The sequence below is a fragment of the Natrix helvetica genome (assembly GCF_964273705.1).
Source record: "Natrix helvetica genome assembly, chromosome: 3".
Classification (NCBI taxonomy): Eukaryota; Metazoa; Chordata; class Lepidosauria; order Squamata; family Natricidae; genus Natrix; species Natrix helvetica.
The window spans coordinates 151914360-151940687 of NC_138549.1; the positions used below are offsets into that span (position 1 = coordinate 151914360).

Genomic DNA, 26328 nt, shown 5'->3' on the forward strand with positions numbered 1-26328 from the left:
GGACCAAGCTTTTTCTGTGAAAAGTTCAAATTCGCTATGGAAAAGAAGATTTTTGTTACATTTAAATGGTTTTCAACTGAGAGTATATACAACAAAAAATGATAAAGCATGGAGTACTATCATCCAGAATGATGGCTAGATAGAGATGAGAGATGGATGGATGGATAGATGGATAGATGATACTAGATGATAGGTGTAGGTAGAGAGGTAGGTATAGGTAAGTAGATAGATAGAAATATAGGACAGAGAGAAATGCTAGGCACCTTTGCCCTAGTCAAATACATAAAACTTTTGCAAATATTGAGATGAAATTTAGTCCATGCATTAACTGTTTAAAAGATGTTTCATACTTCAACAAGTTTTGCAGATTCTCTGAACCAGCTATTTTTTATATAGAATATAAAGCAAATAGACTTTGCATACTGTGTTTAGGACTAGACTCTTAGATCTTATCTACACTGCTAGGTTGCCTTGTCACTATAATAGAAAAGCAACTGTTTCTGGAGGGCAGAAATGGATGGTGTTGTTGTCCATTAATTAATTCCCCATTCACCTTCAAATTAATTTCAGAGCCAATTGCGTCCCCTATTGGACCGGAACGCCCTTCGCACAGTCACCCATGCGCTTGTGACGTCCCGGCTAGACTACTGTAACACTCTCTACATGGGGCTCCCCTTGAGATGCACCCAAAGACTGCAGTTGGTTCAGAATGCGGCCGCGCGGGCAGTCTTGGGAGTCGCTAGATACTCCCACGTAACACCTCTCCTGCGCGGGCTGCACTGGCTACCTGTAGCTTTTCGGGTGCGTTTCAAGGTGTTGATTATCATCTTCAAAGCGCTCCATGGCACAGGGCCTAGTTATTTGCGGGATCGTATCCTGCCCCACACATCCCTTCGGCCGATTCGCTCACACAGAGAGGGACTCCTCCGGGTGCCGTCCACTAGGCTGTGCCAGCGGGCAACGCCCAGGGGAAGGGCCTTCTCTGTGATGGGCCCGACCCTCTGGAATGACCTTCCCCCTGATATTAGAACAACCACGGACCTCCGCTCCTTCCGTAAGAAGCTCAAAACCCACCTGTTTAATCTAGCCGGCTTGGCCTAATTCCAGCTCTCCCACCTCAGTCTGTATTTTTAAATTTCACGGGTTGGTCTTAGGCTAAGTTTTTAATTTTTATAAATTTGTACAGGGGTTTAAAGTTTAATCCGATTTTAACTATATTTATGATTATTTGTATGGTTTTTAATTTGGTACCTGTACACCGCCCCGAGTCCCTTCGGGGAGAGGGGGCGGTCTAGAAATCAAATCAAATCAAATCAATAAATAAATGTTTCTCTGTTCCACTTCCAAAATACTCTTTTTGTATTTTGTTCATTTGTGGGTCTCCTATTCATTTCAGCCAGAACACTTCATTGGGTGGGATTCAGCTATTTATTGACTGCTTTGCGCAAGAAGAGTGGCTCGTTCAGCTGAGGGAATAGAGTAGAGTAGAATAGAATTCTTTATTGCCATTTTTTAATTATTGTTTATTATTCTTATATAAGTATTTATTATTCTTGATTGGACACACAAGGAATTTGTCTTTGGTGCATATGCTCTGAGTGTATATAAAAAGAAAAGATACATTCATCAAGAATCATAAGGTACAACCCTTAATGATAGTCATAGGGTACAAAAAAGCAATCAAATCATACTAGGACACAATATAAATTGTAAGGATACAAGCAACAAAATTACAGTCATACCGTAATAAGAGGGAGGAGATGGGTGATAGGAATGCTTCCAATTGTGTATCACTTTTTTCCCTGTATTACTGAAATGATAAAATGGTTATGATCCTTAACTTGAGAGAACATTGCTGATTTCAAGTCAGTGGAATATTTTTAATTATAGGTTTTTGAGCAGCTATTTTCCCCTGAACTTATTTTTTTTAAAACAGTCCAAGGGAAAACTAGCTACACAAGGAAAGTGAAATAATAAATAATGTAAAATAAAAACAGTAATCTTAAAAAAAAAATCTGTCAGGTTTTGTACTAGCAACCTTCTCTCTACTGCACTGAAATCTTAACCAATATCCTATTTCAGCAGTGCTAGAAAAAAGAAGGTACAGAAACTATTACAATGGAATGAGATGGAAAGAAGGAAATTTTACAGTTGTTTTTTGTCTATATGTGTCTTTAGACGTTTTATTTGTTTCCATTATTTCAGTGTAATGCAGGGGTGTCCAAACTTGGGAACTTTAAGACTTGTGGACTTCAACTCCCAGAATTCCCCAGCCAGCATGGCTGGCTGGGGAATTCTGGGAGTTGAAGTCCACAAGTCTTAAAGTTCCCAAGTTTGGACACCCCTGGTGTAATGTATATGAGTCTCTATCTATCTATCTATCTATCTATCTATCTATCTATCTATCGATCTATCGATCTATCGATCTATCGATCTATCTATCTATCTATCTATCATCTATCTATCTATCTATCTATCTATCTATCTATCTATCATCATCTATCTATCATCTATCTATCTATCTATCTATCTATCTATCTATCTATCTATCTATCTATCTATCTATCTATCTATCATCTATCTATCTATCTATCTATCTATCATCATCTATCTATCATCTATCTATCTATCTATCTATCTATCTATCATCTATCTATCTATCTATCTATCTATCTATCTATCTATCTATCATCTATCTATCTATCATCTATCTATCTATCTATCTATCTATCTATCTATCTATCTATCATCTATCTATCTATCTATCTATCTATCATCTATCTATCTATCTATCTATCATCTATCTATCTATCTATCTATCATCTATCTATCTATCTATCATCTATCTATCTATCTATCTATCTATCTATCTATCATCTATCTATCATCTATCTATCTATCTATCTATCTATCTATCTATCTATCTATCTATCATCTATCTATCATCTATCTATCTATCTATCTATCTATCTATCTATCTATCTATCTATCTATCTATCTATCTATCTATCATCTATCTATCTATCTATCTATCATCTATCTATCATCTATCTATCATCTATCTATCTATCTATCTATCTATCTATCTATCTATCTATCTATCTATCTATCTATCTATCTATCTATCTATCTATCTATCAACAAACACACCCAAACACTATATACAAACACACACACACACACACACACATTATAAATATAAGTCTAAGAATTAAGTAAACCTCTCCTATAGGAAAGTTGGTAGTCTTTTTCCTGGAAGAAAAAGGTAGAAGGGAATAGTAGTGAGGGAATTATCTAATGCAGTGGTTTTTTTTTTAACCTTTGCAGTTTTAAAGTGAGTGGAATTAATTTCCAGAAGAATGTCTGGGTTGGGAATCCTGGGAGTTGAAGTCCACATGTAAAAGTCATTAAGTTATTAAAGCCAAAAGTAAACAATACACAGAAACAATAAGTGGACAGTACGTTGGAGCCAGCACTGTTTTCTTTGTGGCATCAGAAATGAACTTTAGAATGTATTTATTTATATCCCACTTTATTCCCGTGTAATGTAAGTTAGTAAAATTCATTATTTGAATTCAGAGACTAAACTAATAAAATGAAAAGACCTTCAAATTTCCCCTACCCTTGCATGTAATATTACAAATGAAGAGCAAGTAATCTTGTGTGTATGTGATAAAATATTACTTTATTTTGAGATGATTTACTTTCAAAAAGTTCCTATTTCAAGATAAATTCCCCTTTCTTCCTGCACTTTAGAAACACATTATTTAAGTTGTCTACCTCTATTTTAGCCCTAGTGTACATGCTGGAATGTACACCTATGAAAAGAAATTGCCAATGCGCTCTATTTTCCCCATAACCCATATTTGTCATGCCAGATAGTAAGTCAATTTGAATAGGAGCATTGTTTAATACTGATGATCTAGTTAGACTATTTCATTGTTTAATAGGAAATCAAGCTCTTTATACTGATTTTTTTTTAAAGCAAAGGATTAGAACAATTACCACCTATTTGCCAGATTTGCAAACCTTGCCCTCATTAGTGATCTGTTTTATGTATGCCGTTAATGAATATCACCCTCAGCAGAAGCTGTGTACCGATGCTAGGTTTAATCTCAGAGGGGATGGAAAAATCGTATTTGCTGACTAGGAAGAAGTTATAGCTCTCTCTGACTGGGAATAAGGTACAGTTTTCCTGTAATGAGAAGCCATTTATATGAGAAGATGCTGTGCTGTGGTTGCCTGAACAGCTATGCTTTCATATTCATTCCAGAGAAATTTGATGTATTTGACTTAGTTCTTACTTTTGATTCCAGGTACCTATCAAGGCCAGTTCACCAATGGCATGCGCCACGGTTATGGAGTTCGTCAAAGTGTCCCATATGGTATTGCAGCTGTGGTCCGCAACCCTCTAAGAACCTCCCTTACATCCCTACGGAGTGAGCACAGCAATGGCACTCTGCTACAACACGATTTGCCATCAGCAAACCAGGAACATGTTCCCATGTCACCTACCATAACTCGGGGTGGCTTTGCTCTCAGCTTGTATGCAGATGCTGATGGTGGGAAATTAAAGAAGGGGGGAATCTTCAGAAGGAGCTCCTTGTTTGGGAAACTCAAGAAATCTGACTCCAAGACCTCTTTGGCCAGCCAAAGGAGTCGACTCAGTTTCCTTAAGAGTGAGAGTGGGATGAGTTCTACAGGTAGTGATGCTACCTCCACCGCCAGTCTGGGAGAAGGAGTAGAAGGAGAGGACTTCCCACCTTTTGATGCTGATATTGATGCCACCACTACAGAAGCCTACATGGGAGAGTGGAAGAATGACAAGCGTTCAGGTTTTGGCATAAGTGAGAGATCAAGTGGCCTGAAGTATGAAGGCGAGTGGCTGGATAACGTGCGGCATGGATATGGTTGTACCACGTTGCCCGATGGGAAGAAGGAAGAAGGAAAATACCGCATGAACGTATTGATCAAAGGCATGAAGAAAAGGGTGATACCTCTAAAAAGTGCAAAGATAAGGCAGAAAGTGGACCGGAGCATAGAAGGTGCTCAGAGAGCAGCAGCCATCGCCAGGCAGAAATCTGAGATTGCAGCTTCTAGGTAAGGATCATGAACTTGGAATTTTTGGGTGGCTATCCAGTAGAAACGCCATCCAGCACCCTTTTGTAATTGAAAACTATTTGCAATTGTTGACCAAGCCTAAAATACTCATTAAACTGAACTTCCATTTGTAGCGGCTTCAACTTAGAGAACCTCAGAAAATATAAATTTTCCAGAAATTAACTATCTGCGTCTAGGAAAGGAAAGAAAGCCATTTGCATCCAGGGTGTTTAATATGTCACCCATAAATAGTGATAGAGAAATTTGGAAAGATAATAGAATGAGAACTTGTATGTCTTGTATTGTAATTCAGCTTTATGCCACTGCTGCCTACACCCAGGTCAGGATGTATTTAATATAGGGCAGTGATGGTTAACCTTTTTGGCACCGAGTGCTGAAACTGGAGTGCCAAACCCAGAAGAGAGCCAGCTGCTCTTCCAGTTTCCATCACGCGCATGCGTGCCGGAAAGCTGGTCTGGCGTGCAGACACATGCCGGAACCCGGAAGAGAAGCTGGCAATGGCGTGCATGCCCACAGAGAGGGCTCTGCGTGCCACATCTGGCATGCATGCCATAGGTTCACCATCACGGATATAGGGGAACAGGGCTTTTGGGTAAAACAAACCAATATTTCAAATTATGTAGGTTTTTTACCAAGGCAAGTCTTGACTCTTTATTGTCCCCTCTTCCTAGCAGCATTTTTTCCCAATGTTTTAAACAAAGATCCTAGCACAGCGATGGCGAACGTTTTTTGGCTCACGTGCCATAAGTGGGGGGAGCGCAGGGGGGTCGTGTGCGGGCATGCTGCACCCATAATGAAATGCGCGACCCCCCAGTGCACATGCGCGCACTACAGGAGCTCCCCCCATTTTTGCATGCTTTTTTTGCCTTCCCCAGGCTCCAGAGGCTTTATAGGAGCCTGGGGAGGGCGAAAACGGCCTCACCCCCCCCCGGACGCCCTCCGGAGGCTTTAGGAGGCTTCCCTGACGCCTTCCGAGCACTCAAAACAACCCTCCGAGCAAACCGGAAGACACTTCCAGTTTGCTCGGAGGGTCGTTTTGAGCGCCCTGAAGGCTTCAGGGACCGTCAGGAGGCTTCCCTGATGCCTCCGGAGCAGTCAAAACAATCCTCCGAGCAAACCGGAAGTCTGTTCCTGAACCTCCAGTTTGCCCTTAGGGCCGGTTTTTTGTGCTCCGGAGGCTTCACGGAAGCTCATGAAACCTCCAGAGGACCTCAGGGGTGGGGTGGGGTGGGGTGGGGGAGGCTCTTTTTGCCCTCCCCAGGCTCCTATAAAGCCTCTGGAGCCTGGGGAGGGTGAAAAATAGCTTTAAAAAAGGGTGAACTCAGCTGGCCAGCGCGCACATGCATGCTGGCCAGCTGATAGGGCAGCGCCTCGCGTGCCCTAACAAATGGCTCCGCGTGCCACCTGTGGCACACTTGCCATAGGTTGGCCATCACTGTCCTAGCCGATTTGTTTCAAATAACATTTTGAACTAATCGGGGGTATGCAACTATAATCACAGCATCATTTTATATTATTTCTCAATTTGGCAATTTTAACATACGTAGACTTCAGCGCCTGGATTTCCCAGCCAGCATGGACAGATCTGGATGGATAGAAGTCACCTTTGACTTAATTCTAGCAAGACTGAGTGGCTACGATTATTATAGTCCTCCTGATCTGGGGCTTTTCTGTCTTGAATCGTGGATGGGATTGTAGTTCCCCATTCAAGATTTGTGCACTGTCTTGAATTCACAGCTTTTACTCAAAGAGTAAGTGACAGCTGTGGTCAATAAGCCCTTTGCCTCCTTGCTGGTCATGTTCTGTATCTATACAGTAGTGCATTGTTCGGATGGATGTTATATGTTTATATTGTATTGTGTATTTTTATAATGCTGCCTGTTTTAAATTCTGAGCCTTCTAGGGTCATTTTGGAGTCAGTTGGTTTCTAAATCTAATAAAATAAAAATGAAAGTTTTTAGAGAAGTTCAGTTGAGTTTATTTTTTCGATTTGAGATAAATCATTTTGTTTTTACATTAGTTCTTCTAACTTGAACTTTGAACTGGGCATATGTTTTTCTGGGACTGTTAGTTGTTTTCTGCTTCATTGGTTAACAAATCTTTTTTAGTGGTTATTGCAATCCTTTACAGTAATAGGATATGTCAGAAGTTGAATCTTAGGTTCATGTTCTACCCCAATGCATAGGAATCAGCAGTTCAGAAAAGTATAAAGAAGAGCTTAGACGCTGCTTGCAAGATTTCAGAGGAATGTGGATGGTTTCTATTAAGTCATCATGATGTTAAAAGTCAAAAGTGTCCAAGGCCTTTCAAGCCAGTAGGTCACATGCCTTTTTAAAGGAATTTACATTTCAAAAACTAGACAAGGATGAAATAGAAACATGCTTGTGAATTATTCTTAAGGGGGGGGGGTATAACAAAACCATATGCAAGCTGTGCCAAGGTTTAGGTCAAGGGAGGTTTTGTGAGGGCTTAGACATTTTAATGTTCACCTCTCTGTAGGCTCAAGTAGTTATCTTACTGCCATTAGAACAGAATGCAGTGGCAGCACTGCTCAATTTAAGAGGAGTCAACTCCTTTGGATCAATGAGTATATCCTACCATGATCACAGACCAAAATATGCTTGGGATTTAATTAGGACTTACATGCTGTAGGACAGGGGTGTCCAAACTTGGCAACTTTAAGACTTGTGGACTTCAACTCCCAGAATTCCCCAGCCAGCTCTGCTTCTGGGAGTTGAAGTCCACAAGTCTTAAAGTTGCCAAGTTTGGACACCCCTGCTGTAGGAGGACAGAATAAAGAAGGAAGATAGGGGTATTACAACAAAACCAAAATTAAAATTGCTTTCCATTTTATGTAAAATTACTGTACATTCAAGTACTTCAATACTATTAATATCATTGTGAGCTATATTTTAATGCTTCCTGCTTTCTCTTAAATTGAAATTAGGGTGAATGTTGTATGCATGACTGGGCAGAAGAGTGGGGTACAGTACATAACATGTAAAAGAAAGCAGAATCAACACTGCAAAGAAAAAAAAAGAATGAAAACTGAGATATTAAAGAATAAACAACTACAAAGTAACGTCATTAAATTAAAACATTAAATTAAAATTAAACAGGACAAAAAGCAGTAGATGGAAACTAATCAAGGAGAGAAGCAACCTAGAACTAGTTACATCAATTAATCAGGTGAATGACTTGCCTCCAAAAGTTGTGGATGCTCCAGCATGGGAAGTTTTTAGACACTTACCCATCATTAAATACTAGTATTATATTTAGCAGTGTTAACTACTTTAAAGTTAGGCCTGGATATACTGGTGTGGATCTGCTTTTTTTAATCTGTTCACCTTTGAGAGCAGAATTTTGCTTTGATATAATTTTCCACGGATTTTTTAATAATAATAATAATAATAATAATAAATAAATATTTATTTCTTAGCCGCACCCTCTCCCGAAGGACTCGGGGCGGCGTACAACAAAACATAGGAAATAAATATATTGACATACATATAACAAAACATATACCAAGACATATATACGACATATACAAGGAGGAGGTGAACTGATAGATAAAAACAAGTAAAAACACAATGTTTAAAAACCCCTAAATAAATTGAATGCAATTAAAATACCCCAAATAAAAAACCCGTCAGGAGCGATATAGTTGGATCAAAGTTGAGCCAGGCCAGCAACTTGAAAAAGGTGGGTCTTGAGCTTTACACAAAAGGAGCGGAGGTCAGAGGTATTCCTAATATCCGGGGGGAGGTCATTCCACAGGGCTGGGCCCGCCACAGAGAAGGCTCTACTCCTAGGCGCCGCCCCTCGACACTGTCTGGTGGACGGCACCTGGAGGAGGCCCTCTCTGTGCGAGCGGATTGGTCGCAGGGATGTATGGGGCAGAATACGATCCCGCAAGTAACTAGGTCCTAAGCCATGGAGCGCTTTAAAGATTGTTATCAAAACCTTGAAACGCACCCGATAGACCACAGGAAGCCAGTGCAGCTCGCGCAGGAATGGTGTCACATGGGAGTACCTAGTACTCCCCATAATTACCCGCGCGGCTGCGTTCTGGACCAACTGTAGCCTCCGGGTGCATTTCAAGGGAAGCCCCATGTAGAGAGCGTTACAGTAGTCCAAGCGAGACGTCACCAGCGCATGAGTGACTGTGCGTAAGGCGTCCCGGTCCAGTAGGGGGCGCAATTGGCGCACCAGGCGAACCTGGTGGAACGCCCCCCTTGCCACGGCTGTCACATGGTCATCCATGGACAGCCGGGCATCCAGGAGGATGCCCAAATTGCGCACCCGCTCCACGGGGGCAAGTTGAATGCCCCCGATGGCCAATGATGGAATTAATTGGCTGAACCGGGGAGCCGGTACCCACAGCCACTCCGTCTTGGAGGGGTTGAGTTTGAGTCGGTTGTCATCCATCCGAAAAACATCTTCAGAATTTCCCCCTAAATTAAATAAAGATGTTATGGGATCATATTTACATTTTTAAAAACTGCATGAGGTGGTCAAGATATCTCTTCCATGTTTAACCATAAAGAGCTTAATTTGCTTACATGCAACCATTCCTTCCTTCCTCGGTGTTCTTGGAATAACCATGAGAATATTGTATTGAATCGTGACATCGCTGATCCAACATGGGTAGAGAAGGTCCCTACAGTGTGCAAAGGTCTGGCACAGTTTTAAATACCCAAAACATCTTAAAGGTTAAAGAAAAACAGAAAAGACTTGTAGTTTGCATTATAAAGCAAATATAATCTCTATGTGTATCTATATGTTTTTCTGCAGAAGAACAAATGTCTTGCATTGAAACAGTTATATGGATGCTCAATATGGACAATGTTTACTAAAAAAATAAAGACCAGGTAATAAATAAAACCCGCTCCCCCATTGAAAACCAACTAAGACACTAAAATAGGGACATGGTGGCTCAGTGGCTAAGACGCTAAGCTTGTCGATCAGAAAGGTCGGCAATTCGGTAGTTCGAATCCCTTGAGCCGTGTAACGGAGTGAGCTCCCGTTATTTGTCCCAGCTTCTGCCAACAATTCGAAAGCATGTAAAAAATACAAGTAGAAAAATAGGAACCACCTTTGGTGGGAAGGTAACAGCATTCCGTGCACCTTCGGCGTTTAGTCATGCCGGCCACATGACTAGGGAGACATCTTCGGACAACGCTGGCTCTTCAGCTTTGAAATGGAGATGAGCACCAACCCCTAGAGTTGGCAACGACTAGCACATATGTGCGAGAAGAAACTTTACCTTTACCTTTAAGACATTAAAATAGCAACTTCATTTCTACCAGTATTAATTTCACCATGGATCTGCTAAGGATAGAGCTTCCAAAAAATTTTCTCAGAAAAATCCATAATAGAATTCTTTTTAATTCAGTTCTGAATTGAATGAAATACATGGATTGTTTAATTACCACAAGAATCCATGTATTTGCAGAGAGATCAACTGGATCTTACAGATGGCAATGCATGCCTAAGAGCGAGCTCCTGGGGTTGCAGCATTGATGGCAAGTCCTATGTTGATTAACTAGCAATGTTCCAAACATTCCTTTTCTTAAAACTGCAGAAAACAAGCCCTTGAAAGAGTTTTGTCAGATTGGTGCAACAGGACATTGGAACCATAAACATATTGGACTGTCTGGACCAGCAGCTTAAAAGAGATTTATGCAAAGCACTCTACCCCCCACCCCATAGTAACATACCTACAGCATTGGCCTGTATAGTTTATTTTAAACAAAACATGATGGGCAGTTTTTCTGTATTGATCAAACAAAACAAACCTAGATTTACAAGCAGAAAAATTAGTTTACTACAGAATACCCATTTGAAGACATCTTTACTCTATCTTTTTTCCCCTTGAAATTGAGCCTCCAGTGCCTGTTCTATATTGCCTCAGTATAGATCTATATTGAAACAACATTGTAATGTAAAGGTGGGCTGAGTTTAAAAAACCATTTAAGAGTTGATCACATTTGTGGAAAGAACAAAACCAGAAGAGCAGCTACAAGGCTATGACTAATGATGTTGGAGTGCCACTGGGCCATTTATAAAAAGCTCTTTTTATAAAAAGCTCTTTTTATAAAAAGCTCTTTTTATATAAGGCACTATTTACACTTCAAATCAAAGGGGGAACTCTTGAGTGGTTTACATCAGGGATTGGAATGCTTCTCTCTGTTAGCACGGGTTGGACATAATTTCCTATTAAGGAAACTTTTGAGCAAAAGAAAGAAGATACATAGAGCCATTTTCTTCCTCTATAGGTCTTGCACAAATGCAGCTGTTTGAGGCTTTGCAGAGATACTCCACAAGATCAGATCTTCATTTTCTTCATAGATGGTGAAGAGTGAGCAGTGTAGCTATCACGGTTGCTGATGATACCAAATCAGTTAGAGTGTTTAAAAGATAAAGAACTGGTGAGGAAGCATCAAAAGTCTAACTCTCCCAAGCTTGGAAAATGAGAATAGGTATAGACAAAGCCATTCAATGTAAAAAAAGTAGAAAGTTTCAATGAATTGATGGGAATCTGAAGAGCTGCTCCTGCGGATGAGTACTGGTTTGACGTTTGATGAAAATGTTTGTATATATTTATGGTGGAAAAGATACATTCCTTTATGTTGGTGATCATGAGGAAAGAGATTGAAAATAAAACGGCCAGTATATAAAAGCCAAATATCACTCACTTATCATGAAATCTCCATAACCATAAAGCCTACAAACTTTAAATTTTGCACGTATATTCTTCAGGGCTTCTAGGTGCTCGCTAAGAAAGGATTTTTCAAAATGACCATCAGATCATTAGTATTTTTATACAATAATTAACATGTTCTGATGCTAAGGAGTTCTACTTCTCCTCCCCATTTGAAAAGAACTCTGTTCTAACTGCCAGTTGCCTCACATTCCGTTACCTCGGTTCAAACTGGAAGACATTCCACTCCTTCACTCAGGAGCAGTCTTGTGCTCCTTACAGTACTAAATGCCACATAACCCGATCACATAGTTTCATTGCGAAGCACGGGTATCCAGCTAGTATTGTATATGGAGGAGGAACGTGGGAAAAGAAGCAGAATGATAAAGCTTGCAGAATCCAAAAGCAATTAAAATAATAAGAATGTTTCCTTTATCATATGTCTTCCAAATGGGTTTAACTATAGCTGCCATGTTGGTTGATTTTAAGAATTTTAGAACTGTATAACAAATTCGAAGAACCAAGTTTGATATAGTAGTTAAGGCATCAGACTAGAAACTGGGACACCATGAATAATAGTCCAGATGGATAACCTTGGGCCAGTCATTCTCTTTTACCCCTAGGAAGCAGGCAATAGGAAACCATTTCTGAAATCTTGCCAAGAAAACTGCAGGGACTTGTCTTGGCAGTTGCTAGGACCTGACCCAAAGACATGCATACGTGAACAGATTTGGAGGACATCTAGTCAGTTAAGGCTGCTTAAAAATTGTTTTACTTATTTCTCTTTTTTTAAAAAACTCTTCACAAATATAACAGATTTAGCATGCAGTTTGTCTAGTTTCTCATACCATACAATAGTTTCGAACTCTCTGTTTAAAGATGGAAAGCTCTGCCCTATTGAAGGGGAGATAGAAGCTCCTATTTATTCTTCTTTCTTCAGCAGTAGATCTTTTTTTTTTTTTGCCTTCATAACATTATATGGATTTTACAGGAGTGCAATTGTTTTTCAGAACAAGACTTTTATTGACATTTACTGGGCAGCATAGGTAGTTCTAGACTTACGACTACAGTTAGGATCAGAACCTTCGTTGCTAAGCAGTGTAGTTGTTATGTGAGTCGTGCCCAATTTTATAATATTTTTTCCATGATTGTTAAGCAAATCGCTGCAGTTGTTAAATGAATCACACAGTCCTTAAGCAAATCAAGCTTTCCCCATTGACTTTGCTTGTCAGGGGCTGACTGGAAAGGTCACAAATGGTGATCACATGATTGCAACCATCATCAATACATGCCAGTTGCCAATTACCCTAGTTTTGATTAAATGAGACTATGGGGATACTGCAATGGTTGTTGAGTGCAAGGATTGGTCATACGTTTTTCACTGCTATTGTAATTTTTAATGGTCACTAAGTTAATTGTTGCATGTTGAGGACTACCTCTATAGCATTTCATATGATTCCATTTGGTCTTTTACCCTTCCATTAAAAAAAACTCATTAAGGAAATTTAAAACAAAACAATCAGAATTCTTTCATTTGAAACCATCAAATACAAGCCATTTTACAGTGAGCCAAGCTCACCTACTGCTTTCTGTTCCTCAGAAAAGAAGCAGAATTATTAAAACCTTAAGGGATATGATTTGGTTCACAGTTAAGGCGTCAGGTTAAGGGATGTGGCAGCTCAGTGGCTAAGACGCTGAGTTTGTCGATCAGAAAGGTTGGCAGTTTGGTGGTTCAAATCCCTAGAGCCGCGTAACGGAGTGAGCTCCCATTACTTGTCCCAGATTCTGCCAAACTAGCAGTTCAAAAGCATGTAAAAAATGTAAGTAGAAAAATGGGAACCATTTATGGTTGGTAGGAAGGTAACAGCATTCCATGCACCTTTGGCGTTTAGTCATACTGGCCACATGACCATCAAGGCATCTTTGGACAGTGCTGGCTCTTCAGCTTTGAAATGGAGATGAGCACCACCCCCCAGAGTCGGAACAACTAGCACATATGTGGAAGGGGAACCTTTACCTTTGCCTTTAAGGCATCAGGTTAGAAATCCGGATACTGAGTTCTGATCCCACCTTAGGCATGAAGCCACTGGGTGACCTTGAGCTAGTCATGTTCTCCCAGCCCTAGGGAGCAGGCAATGGAAAACCACTTCTGCAAAGTCTTGCCAAGAAAACTTCAAGGACTTGTCCAGGCATTCTCTGGGAATAAAACAGTAGTCAATAGAAGAAACTTTTTTGGAAACCTTAGCTTTCCATTGTTCATTTGTTTCCTTTTTGCCTCTTTTACTGTCCTGCTTCTAAAGTGACTTTTCTGTGTATTTGTGTTCCATGTGTCACGGAGCACACCAAGCTCCCCCTTAAAATAACGAAGCTGCTAAGACTTGAATTGGAGCCTTGGTATCACTTTCCTGCGCACTTCTGGCCAATCACACCCCTAAGCACTGTCAACTTATATCTCCAGTGTGCTCAGCATTTCACATCCCCTTGACATGCACAGCAATGGGAGTCTCCTTGGGAGACACGGGTGGAGCATGGTGTAAATGACGCATTGAAAGCCCGCAGTCAGCAGAGATGTCTCTGACTAAATAAGGGAAAGCATGGCAATGGTTTATCAAAGGGAGAGAAGAATGCAGCGACTGAGAGCCAATGTTCTTATCCAGTAAAACAGGAATGCATGTTGGTGGATTTTAACGCTATGCTATTATGAATGGAATGGCATATTATGTATAGACTGAGTCTGTACTATGCTAAAAGTAAAATGTGCTTATGGCCTCAGGCAGCAGGCTTATGTTTATTTTTCTTGGAAAAGGATGTTTCCAATCCTCATTACCAAAGCCAAATTTATTTTTATTTGAAAGATTTAGGCTGAAAAATTAAAATAGATTTTTTTACCCAGTATAACACTGTTTACACAGTTGCCTGGCTCTCTTCTTTTCCCTTGCTTTTGTTTTTGTTTTGGATGCCATTCTGCTTCCCTTATTTTAATTTGAAAAATCACGGACACTCATTATTTTATTATCCAAAGCTGAATGTTGCAGTCCCAATAAATTAAGCAAATGATGTTTAACTGTGTTCTTTATTGAACCTTAAAGCAATTGATTTGAGCCAGGTATATTAAGTCATTCTTCCAACCGTCACCCCAGTCTATCACCGACAACTGTTACAGAACTATTGAGGAGAGGCATTTTGGACAATATGAAACGTAAAATCACAATGCAGGCAATCCTCAACTTATGACCACAATAGAGCCCAAACGTTATGTTGCTAAGTGAGATAGTTGTTGAGTGAGTTCTTCCCTATTTTGCAACTTTTCTTGCTACAGTTGTTAAGTGAATTCCTGCAGTTGTTAAGTCAGTAATATGATTGTTAAGTAAATCTGGCTTTCCCATTGTCTTTACTTATCAGAAGTTCTTAAAAGGTGATCACATGACCCAGGGGCATTGCAACTGTTATAAATATAAACCAGTTGTCAAGTATCCAAATTTTGATCACGTGACCTGTATGATGGTGTAATGGTATTAAGTGTGAAAAATGGTCTTAAGTCACTTTTTTGAGTGCTGTTGTAACTTCAAAGGTGACTAAATTAATGGTGGTAAGTAGAGGGCTATCTGTTCATGTTTGCACCTAGGTGATTTAATTGAACCTGAAAATGGTATGTAGATTTGGACTTGGGCAATGTTGGATGGGAATAAGTAAGCACAGGATAGCAGGTTAGGTTGGGAAATTAAAAACGTTGCAGAAGAACATTCCAAAGCAAACTATTTCCATATAGAGCCAAGTAAACATGTGCTCCTTAAGCGTTGAGATATGAAATGATCTGAAGTTACTCAAAGCTATAACTGTAAATGTTCTAATTTCAAAATGGCCAAGGAGGCTTAGCTGGAATTGATTTGTGGGTGGGAATGTCCAGTCACTCTCACATTCACAAGTTCCTTTCATCTTGGATATGTAGTTTCAAAGAGGTTATTTTAGTTAGGAGAGAAACTTGGTAACAAAGAAAAGCTTCTAAAGATATGTCTGCTCTAGGTTTTTAATCTGTGCCAGGGGTGGTACGACACTCATGGAATGTTCATTAAGCTTTTGATGACTTAGTGGAATCATTCATGGGACTCTTGATGTATAGATTGCTTCAGCCCATGCTGGTCCCTACAAAAGAATATATATGGTTGGGAGGAACAGGTGCAGCCTGCCCGCTTTAGTGTGGTTGAGTGGCCCACATGGTTTCATTCTTCAATTCCCCACGGAGTTTTAAGGATGAGAAAATTGCCATTCCATTATTTTTCCAGCATTCTGTTCTGCTGTCCCTTCCACTTCATCTTAGTTTTAGGTTAACTTGACACTGGCACATTTCTAAAATTAATTTCAAATCCGAAGTGTGTGTCGTTTGCTGTAGCTCTCAATCTCTTCAGGCAACATCTTGTATTTCTCTCTTTATATTGCTCTTGCTTCTTTCATTTTTTTCACAATGGATCTCGTCAAGGCAAAGCTATACACAACTATCAGTGCAGAGTTGGAAATCAGAAGTTGAGCCCAGATGTCAGAAGCCAAAGGAAATAGATTCATTTAAGCTTAGAAATCCTTGAGGCTTTGGCAAAGTCTTAGGTCAGACTGGAAGTCTGATATAGCCTTTCCTTCTCAGGAAAACCCATTGACCTAAGGGGCACATGGGGCCACTCCTAAGAACGATTCACTGCCAGGATATGGGTTAAACTACCAACAGCCCAACACATAGAGCCAATGAACTCCAATCCAAAAGTTCCAGTACCAGACTCAGCAGAATGTTTGAAGAAATGCGTGCACAAATTTACAACAAAGATCATACAGGGTTTGGCAATTTTAAGAATAAAAAAAAATGGAGAAATGATAAATGATGGAGAGAAGATTTCAAGAGAGGATTTTTGAAACATTCAGGCTATTGAGTGTGAAAAATATCCTGATTTTCTTTGTAATGTGTAACACCAGTGATGCATAGAAAGTAAGGTCAGTATTGGGAGATTTCACACATTTGTAGCTGCTGCATTGCCAATTACGTCAGCTTGAAGAAGAGTAAATGGCGTTTACATAGCCTTAATATGCAGAGAGGATGGGACTCCCAAAGTCAGTTGGGATTCTCTTAGGATGCAGCATATGTGTTGTAATTTTTAAAGAACAATTGTAGCAAGTTAGCCCCTCAATCTTTATGTTAAAATAATTAGCCTTTTTTCCCCAATAAGCTCAAGCAAGACATCTGACAGCAATAAAATAAATACAATGAATCCAAAGAATAAACGTTTCAGCAAGCAGTGCAAATGGCAGATCAATTCATGGAGAAGATAGCTAAAGTCCTCCTTTAAAACCTTTAAAAAGATTTTAAACTGGTGCTTAAAATCCCTCATTCATGGTACCCTTGTAATGCAATTCTGTGGAATTCTGTGATTTATAATCTCAATTCATCTGGAAAGCTTCCAGGAAAGGATGAGGAAACAGTCCTCAACTAAAAAAGGGTTGGCGACTTTTTCAATACAATACTTTTATAATACAAAATGAGGCCACCACTTTTACAGGCTGGAAAGATAGGTTATCTCTGGTTTTCTTTGACAAACAGAGGTCGTTAATTCTCTGTCTCACAGAATGTATGCATGTAAATCAGGGTCAAACATGTCCTATCACAATACTTCCTGAAAGAGAAATTATCTGTGAATGCCTCTATTTGTAGAAAGAATACAATTCCACCAAGATCCTGGAAAGATTTCTCAGGAAAGTAGAGAAATGGTGCAGAGTTCCTGCGTTACTACTTATTATAACTTAGATAATGGCAATTCTGAGGCAGTGTTTCTCAACCTTGGCAACTTTAAGATGCATGGACTTCCAACTCCTAGAATTCCCAGTTGGCTTTGGAAAGTTGGCTATGGGAGTTAGTCATCCGCACATCTTAAAAGTGGCTGAGGTTGAAGAATGCTGTTCTAAGATAAGTCCTCAGATTCAAACAATATGGACGGAAGATTCCCAGGGAAGAACAGTCTCACAATTTGCACTGTATCATACTGGCACATTAACATTGGCATGAGCCAAACTCCTCTTAACATGCATTGAACAGCTGTCTGCGGGAAAAATGAAACAAAACTCCTTGGTTTTAAATAGTATGTGTATTTTTATTGGAAGGAAGGAGCCATACTTTAGTGGCAGATCACATCCTTTGAATGCCAGCCCTTATCCTGGGATAATTTCCCCAGGTCTCTAGTGAAACAGATCTTAGCTGGTTGAGAATCCATCCTTGATGCTAAAAGTCCTTCAAGTCATTCTCAAAATAGGGGCAAATGGGGCTGGTCTGAAAAAAGAATTGGTTCTGTTTAAAGCAACATATTCATATTTAATTATACAAGAGTAGCTAACTTGCAGCCAATAAATAGCCTTGGTTTTACTTTATGTGCTTTCTGGTGTCTCCCCAGTGTTGTTAGTGATGTCCTGTTCGCTTTAGCATAGTAATCAGTTCCATTCTCCCTAAAAAGAACAGCTGCCAAGTAGGTGGGCATGGATACATTTCCAGTTTTTATGGCAGTCTTATTAGAAATATTTAATTCCAAGTCCAAATCTTTCAAAGCTGTGGTTATGAAAATTAAGATAAAGAAAAAAATAATAAAGTAACAATACAAAAATACTCTACTTAAACTCGTACATTTGGAGAGTTGAGAAGGCATCCAGTCCAACCAACAGATCAAGATGCACTAGATTACGGGTGTCAAACTCACTGCATCAGGCTGCCATCACATGACATTTTGCAACTTTTTCCCCTTTGTGGAGCTGGGGTGGGTGTGGCCTGTGCATGATGCATCCGGTCTGCGAGCCGCCAATTTGACGCCCCTGCACTAGATGACTCTGACAATCATCCAGCCTTTGAAGACTACTATATCACTACTGGCATTCATGGTTGTAGGGGACCAAGGGAAGTCGGAGTGCTACAAGCAGTTTTGTAACATTGTGGCACAAAAACTACCCCATTTTTCCTATGCATTGTGATGTCACAAACATGTTCCCCCAAAGGACAGCGTTTATGGTATGGCACAGTGGGGAAACTGCCAACTAGACTGGAAGGAGGGGTCAAGTGAGGGCCTAGCTTAGAATCCTTAAATCCCCCAAGCTCCATAGCTATATCTGGTCACTCCCAGGGTAAGAAAAGCAGTCCGGGGGGGGGGGGTGTTGTTGTAACATAGGAAGTCAGTAAAGTTGTTCTTTCAGCCATTTGTGACTGCTTCTGCTTGCTTGTGCCTGACAGACACAGCACTGCTGCTGTTTTCTGATGAAGATAGTGAGAGTCTCTAGCATAGAAACCTCATTAGATTTGCCTATTTTGCTTTGTTTAGGAATTGTTTGTGATTGCGAATGTGATTGGACATCCTTCTCCTTCGGGAATAGTGAGACAGAAATGTTGTATGAATAAATTATAAGTTCTATAAAAATCAAATAAAATGCAGGTATAAAAAATGGGAAAGTCTCATTTTAGGCACCTGTGATCATTTTGTTCAGGAACTCAAGTCTATCCTTCTGTTTTGTGAATTGGGCAAATGAGAAAGAAACACTAGATTCTGGATTCTTTTCCATCCCCTCCTCTCTATTGTTTCTTTTTTCCTTGCAGCTGACAGCTTACTGTTTCTCCTCACTGTGAACAAATCCAGTAGTAAGGAAAAATATTCCAGCTGAGCTGGATATTCATTCTTTAGTAAAATTCTGGCCCAAGGCAATGTCTGTTTTGGGCTTATCCTTCAATCTTTTCTTAACTGAAATGTCTTAATTTCTGTGAAAATCAATCTGTGCTGACATTCTGCATCTTCTTAAGAAATAGAAATGAGGCAGGGGTGAAATGCTACCAGTTCAGACGAGTTCCCCCGAAACGGTAGTAAAAATGTTACCGGTTCGGGCAAAACGGTTTTTCCAAACAATCCGCTGTGACACATGATTTATATTAGCTAGGGGGCAGGATTTCCTGCTTTCTAGCTAATCTAAATCGCGTAGCACAGAGTATTACCCCCCTCGCTGTTCGCTTACCTTTGCAGGTATACTCTGCGCATGCGAGGAAGGTCCTGCAGTAACAAAGGTAAATGGATGAAATGAGGAACTATATTAGGTGCGCTATGTGCAATCGGGAAGGACTAACCCATTTGGTTAAATCAGGGGTGTCCAAACTTGGGAACTTTAAGACTTGTGGACTTCAACTCCCAGAATTCCCCAGCCAGCATGTCTGGCTGGGGAATTCTGGGAGTTGAAGTCCACAAGTCTTAAAGTTCCCAAGTTTGGACACCCCTGGGTTAAATACTTGAAATGGGTCCTCACTATGATCTAACTATATCCCTCTCCCCCGCAAAATGGAGACTCAATTTTCCAGTCTCAGTGTAAGAATTGAACTTTGACTTCCTCCCAGTTGAGCATGGAGAAAGAATTTTCTTTCCATTGTGTCTATTCTTAGAGGCTTACGGAGCAGCATGCTGACTAGTGGCATGTCAAGTTGCAAGGTTCAGTGCAGCCTTGGAGAGAGCCCCTCCCCTATTCTTCTGAAATTAACATGACTTTTGGAAAAGTCCTTATCATTCTCCAGCTGTGGAAGAACAGAAAAAAGAAACAATGGGTTCATCTATGCCTGTCCTTCATAGTAGAAATATTTGCCAGCTTATAAGGCATTCATAACAGTCTAGGTACAGTACTGTGAAAAATTAAGGAGAGAATCTGCGTACAAGTTCCAATTTTAAAAAGTATTTTATTTAAAGGGGGGATGTTATAAACAATGAAGTGAAGAATAAGGCAAGCCAGATATCAGTTTTATGTAAAGGCATATAATAGCAATAATAACCAGGTGATTTAATTGGTAATTGTGATGGTTCTGGAAATGAGTAAATGAAATAGGCTGAATTGTGTATAGACATCCTGCAAGCCATTTATACAGAGCAGCACAGAGCAATGGTTATAGGAAACGAAGGTGCTAATCCTTGATCTGATGCACAATCAATCTCATGTTGTTGATCAGACTTTTTGCACATTGAGCATGAGTGTAAAACAAGGTTTGTAATTTTATAACTGCTATTCACTTTCATGAAGCGACGAACAGATTTTCTTTACAGATCCATAGAAAACTTTGCACAGTCTGAAGTGCTGTGTTAAGATTTTTTTTTTGGGGGGGGGGTCTGCAATCTTGCCTTAATTGCTTAATCCGTCACTTGTCTCAAAAAGAAAATGTTCTCTTTATCAATCAGATTTTTTTAAATCTATCTTTCCTCTGAGGAATTAGAAGATCACATAATGCTGCTGATTCTTTTTCTCAGTAGCACAGCTGAAAAAGAAAGAATTTAAAAGCCATTGTCTCATCTTCCCCAAGTATACGTAATTACAATTATAGGAGGTTGCCATCTATCAGGCTGAATCTTCATGGCTTCATTAAGAAATCCTGTTATCAAACCAAAACTCTAGATTTCTTCACTTAATTGGGAAAAGAGAAATACATCAATGAAAAAAAGCTGGGAAAGGCAAGAATCACATAGATATTTTAAATAAACTCAGTGCAGTCACTTCAGTTCCATAAGTTCCTACGTTTTAGTACGTTTGTTTCCTTGCAAAAGGACGGCTGGAGACAGATGAATGGGCTTTTTTTTCAATGCTGTGAAACATTCCTGGGTGTTTCTTAAGCAATAATCTCTCTGTTTGATAGGCTATGATAGATATGTGAAAGCCAGCCTCTTTAGGGACACTTGCTGCTGGTTCACCCAGTCAATCAAAATATTCCTCTCTGATGTCATAGGTCTAGCTAGCAAATAAGAAAATTACCCAGCAAGTTGGTTAGATAAAGGTTCCCCTCGCACATGCGTGCTAGTCGTTCCCGACTCTAGCGGGCAGTGCTCATTTCCATTTCAAAGCCAGTGCTGTCCGAAGATGTCTGAAGAAGCTGGGACAAGTGTAAAGGGAGCTCATTCCATTACGCGGCGCTATGGATTCGAACTGCCGAACTGCCGACCTTTCTGATCGACAAGTTCAGCATCTTAGCCACTGAGCCACCATGTCCCTTAGCAAGTTGATTATTCCTAATCTATTGTTGAATGATTTAAAAGACTGATCAGCTGCGTGGCTCTGTACAAAATACTATATGGGAGAGGTACGTGGGGTGGGAAGGAGGATGAATTTTGTCTAGTCAAGCCTCTCATCCTGGGGTCAACAGCTCTGATACTTTACAGCATTATATTTTTGTATTAAACTAAGAAAAGGTGTTGTCACAGCGATAGATTAGGGTGAGAAATAGTGGTTGTGGCAAGGTACTAAGTTTGCTTCAGAACAGAGGGGATCAAGAGCATGTCTCCCCAGTGCTCTTCCAATTATTATGCTTCATCTTCTTCCTTTACCTTTGTGGCTATTTTATTAAAAATTATTTGCTATGTTTCTTGAGCAAGAGGCCTTTCCCTTCCCATTCTGGCGATTGGAACACATGAGGAAACATTTTCTCTTTCTGCTGGATTGAATCTATCAGCCACATCATGTTGACTGTTTGCAATGCAATAATTGATGCACCAAGACAATGTTGAAGAACATTCTTCACCGGCAACTTTGGGTTAAGAGTTGCAGTTATTGTCATAGTGGGTCCATAAAATAATGCAAATAGGAAATACTTAATATTGGATTGTTATCACTATTATGAGGTGTAAAATAAAATTTAAAGAGACCTGTAAAAAGTAGGAATTGGAAGAAATGCTATTATAATTATTTCTTGATTAAAACACTTCCCTTTTTCTAAAGAGAATTTAAGGAAGGGCATGTTTAAGATGGTGGTCCTAATTTTTTGAATATTTATTTTGTAGACCAGTTTTTAGGCTGTATCCTCTTGCTGAAAGTCAACGAAACTTTCATGTTTAAGTTAAACATCCAAGAATGAATATAAAACTTATAACATTTGCATATATTATAATCACTTCTATATGCCTGGCTTGAAATCTGTATTAGGAATGTTTATTTCTCATCTATGTAACTCTTCTTTTCTAGTTATTTTTAAAGCTGTTTATAATACAAGTAATGATGTGGCATAGGTTTTGTTACTGCCGGTTCAAAATGACCAGGAATTTGACAGCTAAGGTTAATTTGTAAATATAACTGAAGTTTCTTTAACTTTTCATGCTGCTTCTTTACTATTTATCTAATGCAGTGTGTTTATAAAAGGCAAACTCAAATTTGATCGCTGCTTCTGATTGTTTAAGAAGTAACATTAAAGAATGCAACATGCCACTTCATAGGATGGGAAAAGAATAGATGTGCAGTCTAGCCCCAAATAAGATAAACTCAGTGTAAACTCAGTGTGTGTAAACATGGACTATCCTTCTTGAGTCCCCCCCCCCCCCCCCCGTGGTGGTGCATTGGTTAGAATGCAGTACCATTCATTCTCTCTTTTTTTCTTTTAAGTCAAGGTTTGCTGGTGATAATAAGTGTTAGGAAGGAAACTGATTTATAGCAAATCAAGTTATTTGTTTATAAAGTTTTGTATTGTTGCTATTGATAGAGGAACACCAGGGTTTTCAACAGGTGTCTTTCTCATCCCTGCCTAGAGATGCCAAGAAAAATAAAGGACTTCCGCAATACCACAGCCAAGTTTGATTTTTTTACTAGAATTAGTACACACTTTCTTTGTTCCATATGGTGTGTCTTGGCCGGAAGTATGCAGCTGCTCACATTTTGATCCTGTTTTCCCAGGCTGTTGTGTTTTTTTAATGGACGTAAGTGTTGTTTTCTCAACAAAGAAAAGCTTTGGTAATTTTGAGGTAGCATAGGCAGAATCTATGGCCAAGCTATGTACCCAGTTTGCTATTTCCTTTTGTGTCCTCACTTTCATTAATCTGTTTGGATCTCTTAACTGTCCCTAGTTTATACAACCTAACAAAAAGGACAAATAACAATACAATTATCAGGTATTTTCAACACTTACTATTTGTCATTGTTTTGTTTTGCTCTTCCATGATGAACAAGCTGTGATTTGTGGATACAAATTTGCATAACACTTATCTTCGGGTGTTGAGCCAAGAATCCCAGCCATGTCTGGTTCAAATTAGGTCGCACAACCTCCACTTTCTTGGCGAATTGTTTTTGGGTTGTGATTACAGAAGTGGGGGAAGACGAAATACTTTTATTTCTAATTGTTCCATAGAATAAAGTAGGTGGTAGTTTTCATTATGGTGGTAGGAGAGCTTAATTAAGTTGGAGAAAAGTGTATTATGATGTGTTTTCAGTGGAAATATGTTTAGGAACTGTTCAGCGGTGGGTTGCTCTTACCGTCGTTATCGGTACGCTGATCACAGTCTGTTCGTGCATGGGCCAGACATTGCTGTGCACGGACCTGACATGCGCTGTGCACACATGCGCAATCCACCGCCCTTGCGACAACCAGCTCTTGTTGGGGCTCATGTAGGCACCACATACTGTGCATCCGTGCGCAGTGTGCCCTTTGGCATAAAAACAGCTATAGAGCGCAGGCAGGCGGGTGGGCCAAACGAGCCACCGTACCGGTACGCTCTCAGCTGTACGGCCGTACCGGGCTGTACCCGCAGCAACCCACCACTGGAACTGTTTCAGGAGAGAATGAAACTTATTTGAAGTTTGCTACATTTTAGTTTCTTGAGCTTCAGAATCCAGTGCTTTGTAATACTTTTTTTTTAAGGGGCAGGATATTTTTTTTTCAAAATGGAGGAAGAAAACCATCATGCTACATGACGAGGACTTTTTTCACCATTGTCTGACAAGAAGTACAAGCAAACATCCCCAAGTCTAAGTAACTGTTCTCTAATTACACTTCAGAAGCCACAAGCCATTTCCTCACTCTAGTACATGTTAAACTATTTTATAAATAGATCAAGTATATCACTTTATCAATACTAGAATTGTTTATAAGTGGAAGCCTTAACCATAGATCAGTGGTTCCCAACCTTTTTTTGGCCATGCCCCACCTAAGCATCTTTAAAATCCTGATGCCCCACCCCCCATATATAATTCTTACTTTACTCAAAAAGTGAACTCTACTCACATGGAGGAAGCCTAAATGGCCATTAACTTGGTTTAAACAAGGTTCAAATTGCCCTCATTAAAAATCAAATTGCCCCCCCTGTGGGGCATGAGCCCCATGTTGGGAACCACTGCCATAGTTTATACTCAGTGTTGCAGCAAACTTGCTCCCTTTAGCCTTAGATTTCTAAATCATTTTAGCTCTAGTATTTATTTAGTTTCCTCCCTCTCTTCTCCTCCCCTCCACACACAGAGCAGGAATTGCTGGTTTTATTTCCATTTCTTGTATCTTAAGTTTAGCAACTTAAGGGGTTGATTTTTAAGTCACATAATTTTTCAGCCTTGCTCGGAAGCAACTTTAATGAAGAGCTAATGAAAGATACTATCCTTGCAACTCCATAGTAAAGCACCCACCTGCTTTATCCTATGCAACAATTAGAGATAATGTCATTTTAGAAATCATTTCTGAAGCTGTATCTCATGCAACAATTAGAGACAAAAGTATATCCTCAGAAATCACTTCTGAAACCATACCTAAGCCACAACGAATTGTTACTTTACAATCTCAGTATGTAAAATTAGGTTCTTATCTACAGATCTCCATCTGATTTCTTCCAAAGTCTTTTTCAGAGTATCAAACTGAAGGTTGCTTTAAATTTGAGAAACAATTGTTCAGTTATGATAGCTTAACCATGGCTTGCCTTCTTACCCAAATCCTCTCCTTTCCTATCTAGCAAAAGTTGTGTGTGACGGAAGGAGGGATAACAACTTGTTACTGGGACATTGGGAGCTGCCTGTTGGCAAGTCTTCCCACAACAGCACTTATGGGATAAATAAACTGGGAATAAATCAAGCATTTGATGGAGTCTGTGGCTGACCTTGAAGTCATTGAAATTAAACAAATATAGTTCACCAAGTACTCTTTCACTTGGAAAAGCTGTTTTGGTACATCAGTAATTCTAAAAAGGCTTCCCTTGTATTTAGTATTATTATTATTTTTTACAAAAAAAAAGACCTTTGTACACCTGTTGGTCTCTTTTCCATCTCTTTGCTATTGCTATTCTTCAAACTATACTAAGCAGTGAGGTTGTACAGCCTTCTAGTAGCCAGAATTAACCCATATGGAAAAGAGAAGTGAGGGCTGCAATAAGCAAGACCATATTGAAGGATATATCAATGTATCTTTGCTATTCTTTATTTCAACATGGTTGAGAACAGAAACCGATATTGGCAGCAGTATCCACAGAATGCCTAGGATATAGGGTACCTGAGGGTGTAGTTTGCCCCTCTGCATAAGTTATTTATCTCTTGATCAGATCAGAATACGTGTGAACATGCTGGGATATTATAAATGAATTGCAGTGTAGAACTTTTTTTACAAAAGAAACCTGTGGGTTTCTATCTGCTGCTACATATTTTAAAAGATGATAAGAATTCCACAGATAATGCTTATTGGGCATTGTCATCCTTTAGAACAGGAAGAGAACTTTTTGAATTTTGTTATATGTGTG

The 26328-nt window shown here is 39.6% G+C and overlaps 1 protein-coding gene across 3 annotated transcripts in view; it reads left to right on the forward strand.

The window, feature by feature from the left end:
* Positions 1-26328, forward strand: part of JPH2 (junctophilin 2) — a 72542-nt gene that overhangs the window by 9339 nt on the left and 36875 nt on the right. For all 3 annotated transcript variants that reach the window (XM_081947874.1, XM_081947875.1, XM_081947873.1), the window contains exon 2: positions 4317-5100. In XM_081947874.1, coding sequence (XP_081804000.1) covers positions 4346-5100 — 755 coding nt within the window. In that variant the 5' untranslated portion in view covers positions 4317-4345. The remainder of the gene's footprint in view (positions 1-4316; positions 5101-26328) is intronic.